Below are 12861 nucleotides of genomic sequence, written 5' to 3'. Positions count from 1 at the left end.
TTCCTGTCTAAAATTTCCATCACCATGTCTCACCTTGTGCAAAGACAAATTTTCAAAAAACATAATCAAAACATTTGGGATTTGCTTCAAAATAATCCAAAACAGGGTGGGGCAAAGGGGCCAATAGAAGACGGAGAGTAAATGGAATTAAACAAGACTGCCTATGAGTTTGTAATTATTTAAGTTTGTAAAGCTAAGAGAGGAGTACAAGCAGATTATACTATTCTACTTTAAATTTTTTCCATTAAAAAAATAAATTCACTTCACAATCTATTAAAAATTTACATTTTTAGCATTATCCCTGAAAGAAAGATGCACATGTCCCCAAAACAAAATTTATTATATAGTTACCATTCTAAACAGTAATATTTAAAAGGAATCTAATATCTGTAACTCATAATATTCAAAAGAAGATATTCTCAATTATCATTACTATAGAAACAAACTATATTAACAGAATTTACTGAAAAATGGTCAACTTAATAATCCTAAGTGAATTTCTAAAGAGCTATTTTTGACTCACTACAGAAACCAAGTGAAAGTTATGCATGTATTACTGTCAGTTTACTTGGTTTCCTAATCCAAAACATTTATACATATGATTTGACACATGTATGAGTAAACTACAAACATGAAGTCAAAAAAGTTCATAAACATTTTAAATATTATGAAAAAGCAAAGCACTGATACCTGGTCATCATCATAGTTAGGATCTTTCACATCCACCTCCTCCACATCATACACCTGTCCAGGTGTACCCCAGACACCTTTGCCTCCTGCACCACCTGAAAAAGTTTAGAATTGAGAAAGAAAAAACACAAAATTCATCAATTTGTTGAAATCTAAAATAAAATGTTCTGATGTTAAACCACAGCTTAAAAAAAATTGTATTTAACGTGTTAGTTTTTTTCCAGTTTTCTTCCCCTACTGGTTTTATCAGACCACTCTTTCAATATTTCCAAAAACATTAAGTTAAAATAGCTTATGAAGTTAAAAACTAAAAAAGCAGATGCTTTAAAATAAAAGCAAAAACAAATAAAGATAAAAAAATAGCTATATTGAGGACCTCAAAGGAGATGATATTGCAGCTGAGCTCTAAATTTTATTCGACATTTCTTTGAGACTAAGACAAAAAGAAACATTCTGGGCCGGTAAAGCGTAGCATAGAAAACTCAACAAGGGAAAAATTATTTAACAAAAAAGGACAGTAACCACCATCAAATATTTTAAAGTCAAATACAGTACTCTTTAAATATAAAAGTACACATTAAACCATACAACTAGCAATATGTTATAAATATAGAAAAGAATTCTAATTGCTTTTAAGCATTAACAGCCCTGAAAATTCTATTTTCTAAATACAAAACAACCAAAAGAAGCTTAACAATTCCAATTTTCAAAGTTGCTTTTCTACATCAACTTACTGAAATGTTTTAAGGACCAATGTACTACATTATTTTTTAAAGAACCTTTACAATGTCACCAACATTTCTGTTTTTGGAGGTTTTTATTTTGTACCAAGTATATCCTTGCCATCAGACCAAAACAGAATCTGACAACCAGGTTTCATTTTGATATAAAACATGATTGCAGAGGCATTTAACAAAACTAATTTTTGACAGATCACAAAAACATTTTACAAGAAACCTAGGCTATAAATTGAAGTTCCCACCATTCAGAAGGTGATGAAATTGTCAGAAAACTCTTATTCAACAAATATTTGCCTACAGTGTACTAGTCACTATTTCGGGTACTAGAGAAACAGCAGTGAAACAGACCAATCTACTACAGAACCCAAAATAAACAGCTAAAGAGAACTCACCGCGAGATCTAGGAAAACATTAAAATTCAGATCTAGACATTATCAATCAAATGTATATTTATTAGTAGTAGTAATGGACATAATTATATTAAATAAGTATGATGGATTTCTGACTCCTTTCAAACTTAGAGAATATACGTAAAACTCGTAACAGTAAAAAACATCAGTGTATATTTTGCTGGAAATAAACCATTAACATTCTGCTCAAGAAAATTAAATCTACTCAAACAAGAAAAAACATCAACCTAAAGAAAAAGTGAGATGGTTCTCACATTATTACTAAGTAAAAATATATACAAACTGTAAAGCCTTACATTATCACTTTTTGAATCTCTCTCATTCCTAGAAGAAGGAAAGTGTAGTACAAGAACCAGACAATTTTTTGTCACTTGTTTATCTTCCATTTGTTGGACATGATATATACCAACCTTTCTTTGGTAGTCCCCTTCCTTTCCCAGATCTGGATCGCCTATCCAGCAACCTTCCCTTTGGACTGGTTGGCACAGTTACTCCACTTCTAAGGGCGTCACTCCCATTGTCGCTGACCGAATCACCTCTGCCAGAGTCCCGGGATGAGTTTTTCCTTAGTCGCCTTTTTGCCTTGGCATTAATTCTAGCTTCGTTAATGGAGGATGCTGAAATCCAATTTCCATTTATTTCATTCTTTATTTCCTCAGTCCCAGCATTTTCTTCATCACCGGAAAAGAGAGAGTCACTTAAGTTATCAGGATCTTAAAGAGAAAAATGAAGAAAGAAAATTCTAAGTATTTTAAGTATCTACTGTTTTACAGATAATAGTGGTAAGTTAGATTAGGTTGAATCACATGACATTACCATTTTTGTAGGTAAATTACAGTCACATATTGGGAATTTCATCTACTTCAATCTAATAAACAACTAAATAAGATTACTTTTCACATTATCAAGGAAAGTAAACCAAGGCACTGAATTTTAACAAAGCATGTTTGTTTCTTACCAAAAACAAACCAAATTTGTTTTTACCAAAAGAAGCATGTTATTTCACATGTTTAGATCATAAAATCTATGCTAACAGCAACACCAAATATAAAACGCTTAGACTTTTATGAGCTAATTGGAGATATTAAGAAAAGACTAAGCATCTTGAGAAGGGAGATAAACTAATATTTATAGAATGCCTACTATTATCAGGCACTGTGCTAGACACTCTATCATTTATTTATGCACAAGTTTGGCAGTTAATTATTATAACATTGAAGACAGATAAGGAAACTAAGGCTGAGAATGTTTACATGATTTGCCAAACGTCCCATAACTAGGTATAAACACTTAAGAACTATTAGTAATCCAAAAGAGAATGAAAGGCATTTAGCAAATAATCGCGTATGATTGTTGAGCTGAACTGCTGATGCTTTACTGCCTCAAGATAAAGTTTGCTTTCAAGAAAAGCCATCATCTCAAAGTCCTAATTCATCTCCCTAAACTTTTCTCCTATTACTTACCATCCTGAAAATCTTCCAGCCTATATAAAATTGATTGTTCTGAAATAGATCAACATACTGGAGTTCCCAGTGGTTCCCCTACTTAGAATGTCACCCTCACTGTTATTTTGAGTTATCAAAATCCTTTAGGATATAGCCCAAGTCTTACTCCCTGCATTAAAACTTCCCTTACAACTCTAGCTACAGTAACACTAATTGCTCACATACTATTCATTCAACACGTCATGGAAATCACTTTCTTTTTATATAGCAGTCTTTTTCTTCCAACTAAGTCATAAGCTTCAAAGGAGAAACCACAACTAGACTGTATGTCCTTCTTTGTATCCCCATCACCTAGCAGAGTGTCCTTCATACTCAAATTCCATGGAGATCAAGTGGAGGCACTTGGCTTTGCCCTGAAAGCTCTTTAAGTCAGAAAGGCTACTGAATTAGCTACCACTGGGCCACAGTTTTGTTCATTGTTGTTAACGCCAATCAGAGCTGAATCACTCAAATCATTTTCTATATGCCTAAAGATAATTATAACATGTCAGGTCTATGTGCATGGGCTTTAATATGTTTTAAGACATGTTGAAACCAAAAATTTTCATCAACCTATAAAAAGCATACATGTGTTTAAATCTTTACAATTCTTGACATACTTAAGGAAGGTAGGAATGTTTTGTTTTAAACAAAATCATCAATTAGAGCCAAATTATTTCACTAGTCTCATAAGTAGTCTCCCTGCCTCCAGTCTTCAAACTATACTGAATGAAGACTGATTTTCTCAAGCATGCCCTCACTGAAGATCCTTTAAAAGTAGTCCCGTTATGTCACAAAAAATGTGAACTCTTTTTTTTTTTTTTTTTTTTGAGACAGTGTGTCGCTCTGTCACCCAGGCTGGAGTGCAGTGGTGCAATCTCAGCTCACTGCAAGCTCTGCGTCCCGGGTTCACGCCATTCTCCTGCCCCAGCTGGGACTACAGACGCCTGCCACTACGCCTGGCTAATTTTTTTGTGTTTTTAGTACAGATGGGGTCACCATGTTAGCTAGGATGGTCTTGATCTCCTGACCTCATGACCCACCTACCTCGGCCTCCCAAAGTGCTGGGATTACAGGCGTGAGCCACCACACCAAGCCAAAATGTAAACTCTTTACCTTGTAACTTAAGGTCCTTTATGATCTTGCCCCTGCTTACCTCACCAGAATCACTGGTAACTACTCCCACACTCAAATTGTCAGAGCTTAAGTTAGATATCATAGGGAAGAGATGGGAGGGATTCATTTGGCAGAAGAATACTGAGTATATTACAAAAAGAGAAAGTATAAAGTAGGAAACCGCTAAGAAAATGCTTCAGTAATTCAGTCACAAGCTAACTGGTAAAGAGCAAGGGTAGTAACTGTGGGATAAATAATAATGTTACGCTTTTAAAGAAAATAATGGACTTTTAAGCAGAATGTATCTAGGATTAAAGAGAAGTGAAACAATGCCTTAAGTTTTCAAACTGGTAAGAAGCCGGTGTTAGGATGGTGTGTTTGGGACATCATCATAACCATCAGTAATAATTGTAGTCTTAGTGGAAGTAGTCGTAGTACTGTTTCTTTCATCATTACCATTACTATTGTCATCTATTAGATACCAGGTTCCACACTACCTAGTACCTATTAGATTCCACACTACCTGGTACCTATTAGCTAAGGCACTTTACATATGTGGTTTATAAGCTTCAAGAGCTCTAGAAAGAAACTGTTTATCCTCATTTTACAGAAGGAATGTGTTTCACAAGAAGTTACATATCTAGAAAGGATTATGGCTAGAATTCAAACCCACATTTTTAATCCCATATAACTACAGAAAATACAAAACTAGAATACAGCAGAGTATTGACAGCTAAAGAGATGAACAAGGGCGTGAATGTAAAGAGAGATAAACAAAAATGATTAAGTGGAAGGGGATAGAAAGACCAGGATCAGATAAATTAGATGACATTTTCGTGTAAGAGTGGATGGTTGAGAAAAACATTAAACATCTACCTGTAACATAGTGCTTTCATCATTGTACCATTAAGGTGAACCACAAAACTGGTCCAGAAGACACAGGAGTCAGAACTATAATAAAATGTCTTAAGCTGTGCCTTGGAGTATTCAATTTAAATACATCTATTTCCCATAATCGAGTTTTCTTTTCTTCAACAATTTTAACATCCTTTCAAGTATGTGTCTCTGCAGCAGTCAACATTCTTTCAGTATAATTTATATATTTGACCTTATCATTTTTAACCCATGTTTGTATTAATTGCTTTATATTTTGTTACTCATACTCACCTAAGTGTTGGAGTTCCATAACCCCTATTGAGCTGACTTTAAGAAAACCAAAATTAAAATGATAAGCTGAGTACAGAATGTGATTGACTTCAAAATTGTTTCCTACTGTGTACTAATTCCCTCTTTCTGAATTCTGATATCTCAATAGTAACCACTCCAATTGTATATGACCACAGCACCAGAAAATCACATTTTCAATTACTGGTGTCCAATGAGTGGCATAATTAGAATAACATTACCACACTTTCATGTATTACATACCTAGTATGTGCTTCACAGACTTAACACACATATACAATATCTCACTAAATCCTAATGATAAATCTATACAGAGGGTATTTATATCCCAATTTTATACATGAAAAACCCGAAGGTCAGAATAAACTACTTCCTCCAAGTAAAAGAGTAAGAGTGTGACTTGGACTATTTGCTATGTGAAGAATTTACTACAAAGAGGGTCTATCTTAGGCCTATCCAAATATTGAAGAACAAGTCTTTTATTTTAAGGCAGTGCTGGACACAAGCACCAAGAACAGGGTTAGAACTAGGTCTTATTGTAGTTAGGAAACAAAAAGTATACATTTTAAAGCTGTGTTTCTATTTCTAATAGAAATAGAATGCAAGCCACATAAGAAATTTGAAATTTTCCAGTAGCCACATTAAAAAGTAAAAACAGGTGAAATTAATTTAAATATATTTTATTTAATCTAATATAACCATATCATCTCAACATGCAAGCAATATGAAAAATTATTGAGATAGTTGACCTTCATCTCAACTCACAGTAGCCACATTTCAAGTACTCAACAAACACATGTGGCTAAGCACAGTGGTGCACACGCCTGTAATCCAGCTACTGAGGAGGCTGAAGAGGGAGGATCACTTGAGCCCAGGAGTAATAACCACATGTAGCAAGTGGTCATCATACTGGACAGTGCAGAAAAGAAGCAATTACCTATATGTAAGATATATTCTAAACTGTATTACCATCCCCATCTCAATTAAGTAGGTACATATTATCCATTTATAACCCTAAAGCATACTCACACAGCTATTGTATATAGCAGCACAGAAATGATCATTAATTACATAAATTTTTTTCAATTTTTTACCATACTTTAAAAAGATCTGTAAATAAACAATGGTAAAGAAGCTTCAAATTCAACGTGTTTGTTCAGATCAAAGAAAACTATGTACATTGTAAACAATAGTGAGTTAAGTCACTGAGGAAATAAAGATGTAGTATTTAGTTATGAAATACACTTAAAATGACAGAAAATAGAGAGCTTTCAATATTAATAAAATTATAAGGCAAAGAATTATCCAAAGTATACCAATATGAACTGTTCTCACTATTCAGATATTACACAATTCTAATTAGCTTTTTGGGAGATTATTTTTAAAACTATAAATACATTTTAAATTATCTTGAGTTACTCACATTTGGTCATCTATTCCACAAAACTGTTCATTTTTATGATAATAACATGCTATTGAAGCACCATGGAGAATTAGGGAAAATACCCTAGGTAACTTAGAATATAAAAATTATTTGTTAGGAAAGATATCAAAGATACCAGTAAGTTTATATTACAGAAATCACTAACTAGCCCATGTGAAAATAAGCAGGCTCACTATTCTTCTCTATTCTGTACTATATAACAGAGAATAGGAATATGTGGAATGTGAAAGGATAGGCAGAAAAATAGGACATGTAATGAATTTCCATGAAAATAAAAATCACAAACTTGACTTTAAAAATAATATAGCCTGTTTTCTTATAGCATGAATAAAAGAGTATTTAAAGATAGTTTTTCTATCATGTTTTTATAAAATATAGAATGGTCTGAAGCTTCCTCACAACATAGTCAAGCTTCAAGATATTCAGCCTGGGCAACATAGTGAAATCCTATCTCTACAAAAAATAAAAAATTAGCCTGGTGTGGAGGCACACACCTGTTGTCCCAGCTGCTGAGGAGGCTGAGATAGGGGAGGACCTCTTAAGCCCAGGAAAGTCAAAACTGCAGTGAGCCATGATCACACCACTGCACTCCAGCCTGGGTGACAGAGCAAGATCCTGTCACAAAATGAAGAAAAAAAGAAAAAAGGATATCCTTACTTACCTGCAGGGTTTACATTCAGTATCTGCTCATTTTCTACATCCATTTTCCCTTAATTTCGCTTGCACTGATTAAACAAATTACCTAATGGAAATCTTCCTTCAGAATCTGTTTTTTTAAAAGAAAAAAAGAAAGCTTCAAGATCTTTTAAACTGATGTAATTAAGCTGAATTAAACTTACTTAAGCACACTGTAAAAACAAACGACAACAACAAAAAACACATAATTCCATTAAATAAGACAGTTCACTTTACTTTCAAAGACAACTTACCCTAATTAACATTTGGTTCCAATCTTTTTGATAAATTTATCAAAGTCAAAAAAAAAAATCCCAGATTTCAGCATGTGCCAAAGCACCCCTTTAATTGGAATTAAAAGATATGTTTGTGATATATGTTTACGTCAAGTTAAAGAAATACACACATCCAAATCTTTTAGGAATACCAAGCCTCAAAATTAATCTGATATACATACATAGGAATATAAATACTGGATAGTTCCCTACCAATGAATTATGAGAACTACTCCAAAATAAAAACAACACAGTTTTAGTTAATAAAGAATATCACATGACTGTGTTATTTTTCACATTACGGCATATCTGAAAGGCAGATATATCTGTCACTCATTACCTAGGTCTCTATAATTACTAGAATAAGACTTTGAGATTGTGAGAAACTTTTAAAATCAGCTTTTTGGATAATATTTATATGAGAAATCCATTTTTTGATAATATTATTTATATGAGAAATCCATTTTTTAAAAATCTGATCATTTCAGAAAGGAGTAAGTACAACGACATAAGCATTTCAGTATTTTAGGCCTCAGTTTCAAAATGGCTTAAAAATTATTAATACTGGAAGGTTTGATGAAATCAGTTACCTTTTAGACAATTAACTTAGTGATACAGATCCAATAATGTTATATGAAAGAAATATCAAAATAGTTTTCAAAAAATATATTACCAGAAAGTGCAACCAAATTAAGATTTCAGAATCTCTCTAGAAGTATTTTTTAAATAGTGGTTTAGAGTACTTAAGTGTATGTTTAAGTCACATAGGTTGGATATAAGTCCTTCTGGGTTGCTAGCAGTGTGCTCTTCAGAGATATAAAATGCACAAATTAGTGAAAATGCCTAATGAATTAATCACAGAAAAGCACATTTTTTCCCATATAACTTAACCTACTGTTAGATGTCATTTTAGGATAACAATGATATATACAGAGCCTCCTGGGACTCAAAGGTGAAACGGACTTTTAAATTCCTCATTATGTACTATTATTTGCTAACATAAGTTTATAGCCCTTTTCTTCAGAAAAGGGTATTATTTTGTGACACAAAAACAAATGGACCTTATGTTAAAATTATAAGCTTCTTACTATGGTATAATCCTCAGACTAATATGCTATCATATTGCTTGGGAACTTAAGAAAATGGTGAGATCATTCTCTAATTCTGTTAAGAATAAATTAATATATGTGAATCTTTATAATCACTTTTCACTATAACTCCCGCCAACTTTAGATATGAAAAAAATCTTAAAAATATGTAGAGATTCATATAAATATATGAACAAAAATGGTTTGCAAATCTAAACACTCAGCATCCTTCATGGCTGAAAAGGCTACATTCTGTTTTAATTCCATGCATGAAATACATATAGGAAAGGAATAATGTCATATGATACGTGTTTCAGTTTTTTAGAGTTCCATTACAAAGTCTTTTTCATTCTTGATGAAAGTATAACTTTTGAGAGAATACCTTCTGCAGAACCTAATAAGCGAAATGATTATAACTGATGTTCATAAAGCCCTTCACAATTCAAAAAGAATTGTACATGTATTATTTAATGTACCTTACAGAAAAACCTTTGGGTAGGTATTCCACCTTACACACAACTAAACAGATTCAGAGAGGGTAGGTGATATGTCCAAGGACAGACAGCTGCTTAGTGGAACAACCAGGATGAGAATCCAGACCTTCCAAATCCAGTACTGTTTGCACAAGTTCAATCCAAAATTTTAATATCCCACAGGAAGATTCTTTACAAGGGTTAACAGAAGCTTCTTAAAACAGACTTCTGCTGTTCAAACTTTTAAATGCTGTTTTCCAAACACTAAAAATAATTATTTAAACTATTATACAGAAGGCATTCCGTCAGACAAAACTGTCAGGAAATGACTATCATCTCTTTTATTAAGATAAAAACAAAGTTATCTTAATAAAAAAAATAGTCCTGTGTCTTTAGGCAATGATAACCCGATCAAGAACTCAGGTCATATTTGACAGCAACAAACACGTTTTAAGAGTTTAGATAAGACATGTTCCACGTTTTTACTCTCTTTAAAATAGTAGGATTTTTTCCAATTTATTTAACAACCCTTAATTGGCCCAAACAAGAAAATATAAAGCAAAAAATCCAAACGCTATTTCCTTCATACTAACCTACAAAAATGAATTTTCGATGAGAAAACTATACATACAAGTTAGAAGAAAATGAAGGCTGACATTAAACACTGTTCTTTTCTCCAGTGTGTTACACGAAAGACACAATCAGAAGTATTCAACTGCCAAGACATTCCCTAAGAGACCCTCCACTCCCCCACGAAATATATACATATGTATTTCCTGAAATATACCTCATAAATTGCTCTGGCATTTTGGGGAGTCAAGCTTTGGCCATTTATTAACTAGGATTACTTGTATTCATTCTTCGGCTACAAACAGCTAATTAGCAGCTTAAAAGCAGCTAAAAGCATTCTACTACAGTAATGCAAAAGCAAGCACTACAGATAATATTCAAGCGGCATTTATTTTTGCAGTCCTAATATTTTTTCCTTTCACATTAGTACCACAGAAAAAGCCAGTCAATTATAATTCAAAGACACTTACTGAGATATTAACGTATTCAATAAGCCTATAATGAAGGAATATTAAGGGCATAAATACCAGTAACTCCTTGCTTAAAAAGCACTTGGTGGTTTCCCAAAAAAGTCACGTTAAGAATATCAAGATTATAACAAAGTAAAAATACAAGTTAAAAACAGGGGAAACCCTTTTTTCCCCGACACCTAATCGCATTTCTGATCGTTTTCATCATTTGTAGACACTACACAGTTGCTGGCTACGTAGCGAGTTCTCACAAGGGGGAGGGGGACGAAATTGAAGTCTGCAGACAGTTTTGAAGCTCTTGCAAAACCCCATGTACGTTACAGCATCAAACTGACAAATGGAGAAGATGGCATGCGTTTCACAAAAAGGGGGCTCCCTTCCCGGCTTTGTTTTCTCTGGGAGATTTTATTTTACCTAAACTAAAAAAAAGAGACCCTTTGCCGGAAGACTGGCGCGGCGAAGTTCGCGCAGGGCTGGGGCGACGGGCACGTGTTCGCCTCCCAGCGCCTCCGGCGAGGATAGCGCGCGGCCCCCTCCCCACAGCGGCCGGGCCTGTTCTCCCGCAGCGGGCTCAGGCTAGGACCCCCGAAGTCCCAGCCCGGGTCGGCCCCCGGAAGGGGCTGGGCCGAGGCCCGGGCTCCGGGGTCACGCCGGACAGGGGGCCGCATCTTCAGAGGATTCCCAGGGAGGGCAGGGGGCGGGGAGGGCGCGAATCTTCCTCACAGGATTTCAGTCCAGCCGGAAACACGCCTTTCAATCCCGGCCCCCGGATTCAACCTCCGCCAGAGGGGGAGGAGGGTTGAGGGGGACTTCCAAGGCCGAGCGCCTCGCGGGCCCCTCTCAGTGGGGAGATGGCTGCGGGAGGGGGCGGGCCCGCGCCGACACGCTCCAGGCTGGGCCCAGAAAGAGGGAACCAGGCCGGATGCCCACAGTCCGGGGCGTTGGGGAGGGCGCGGCTGGACCTGCGGGACTACAAGAAGGCAGCCGGACCCCCGCACCGCAGGCCCGGACCTGACAGGGCCGCGACCCCCACGCCTCCGCCCCCGCCCCCTCCCATCTTGCGGCTGCCTCCGAGGAGGGATGGGGGAGGGCGCAGTCTTCCCGAGCGTGTGAGCCGCGCCTACTGGTACTGACCCCTCGGGCCCCCGCCGCTGCTCGCCCAGGTTCCTGGTCAGCCGGCCCCGATCCCGCTCTTCTGCCTCTGCCGCCGCCTCGGAGAGTCTCTGGCCCTTCTCGCTCTGTTTGTTTTTGTTTTCTTCTACCCAGTAACACGGGGGCGAGAGGGCGGCGCTTATTGGCCGAGGCCGGGTGGTCGGCTGGCCAATCGTGGCGGCGGAGCCGGAGCTGAGGAGGAAAAGGGAGAGGAGTGAAACGTGGAAAGTTGGGGAGGGGCGCGGGAGGGCGCATGCGCATGTGGCTCCTGGGACTGGCTGGAGCGGGAGTTGAGCGGGAAGTCGGGGTGGGGGTATGTTGGGAGGCGTGGCGGGATGGGAACGTTGGGAAAAGGGCAGTGCTGGGGGATGGGGACGAGGATGAAGCTGCCTCGACCCAGCTCACCCATTCTCCTCACAGGGCGTTCTGCAAACTCGGCTGAAGCAAAGGTTTTGAGCTTCCTGATGGTCTCTGCCTCCATTTCTAGACATTGCTTAGGCGAACACTCCAAGTGATCAGCCTGTCCGATTCCTCCTCCGTCTGGCCGCTGCTTTCTCTGTGGCTTCTAGTTTCTGGAGATCCCATGCTAAGAAGTTTCTCTCAGCGAATCCCCTCAAACCTTTGAGATGGAAATAATTCCCATTTCACAGATATAAAGCAGGCTGCAAAACTCTTTGAAGTTCCTTTGCTAATCGTGACTAGCCAAGCCTCTGGCGTTCAAACGCACAAATTCCGGCCTCCGGTGCTGGGGTTCTCAGCCATGGCTACAATTTCTGTATTGAAACTTCCATCTCCCCTCGCTGTTCTCTGTGACTTTTCCTCTTGGCTGCATTGGTTTTGGCTGGTACTATCCTTACTCTTTCAAGGTCACGGTTCCCTGAGGGTGATAACCAGAACCTTATGCTTCCTTTGTGTTCCCAGGCGGGGACTTAGCCACTGCCTCTGATCAGATTGTTCAGTTGTCTGATGGGCAGCACCGAATGATTGCTTGGGCTCTCCAGAACCCAACTGCCTCATCCCGCACAGGCCAGCGCTTTCCCTTGGCTGCCCAGTCACCCTGCCTGGGAATCATCTCTAATGCTACTATTT

At 37.4% G+C, this 12861-nt stretch overlaps 1 protein-coding gene across 4 annotated transcripts in view; it reads right to left on the bottom strand.

The window, feature by feature from the left end:
- PDCD4 (programmed cell death 4) overlaps positions 1 to 12861 on the bottom strand; it is a 27842-nt gene extending 14981 nt beyond the window's left edge. The window contains exons 1-5 of one of the 4 annotated variants that reach the window (XM_004050093.5): positions 12191 to 12861; positions 11755 to 11964; positions 7731 to 7835; positions 2251 to 2553; positions 691 to 785 (exon numbers count right to left, since the gene is read on the bottom strand). In XM_004050093.5, coding sequence (XP_004050141.1) covers positions 691 to 785; positions 2251 to 2553; positions 7731 to 7773 — 441 coding nt within the window. In that variant the 5' untranslated portion in view covers positions 7774 to 7835; positions 11755 to 11964; positions 12191 to 12861. Of the gene's footprint in view, positions 1 to 690; positions 786 to 2250; positions 2554 to 7730; positions 7836 to 11754; positions 12048 to 12177 lie in introns of those variants that run through there. The other 3 variants (XM_055352130.2, XM_004050094.5, XM_063710488.1) reach the window with 3 other exon arrangements.

This window comes from Gorilla gorilla, chromosome 8 (assembly GCF_029281585.2).
Source record: "Gorilla gorilla gorilla isolate KB3781 chromosome 8, NHGRI_mGorGor1-v2.1_pri, whole genome shotgun sequence".
Classification (NCBI taxonomy): Eukaryota; Metazoa; Chordata; class Mammalia; order Primates; family Hominidae; genus Gorilla; species Gorilla gorilla.
Note: the sequence above shows the minus strand (reverse complement) of the source record. Positions and strands in the feature narration are given on the sequence as shown.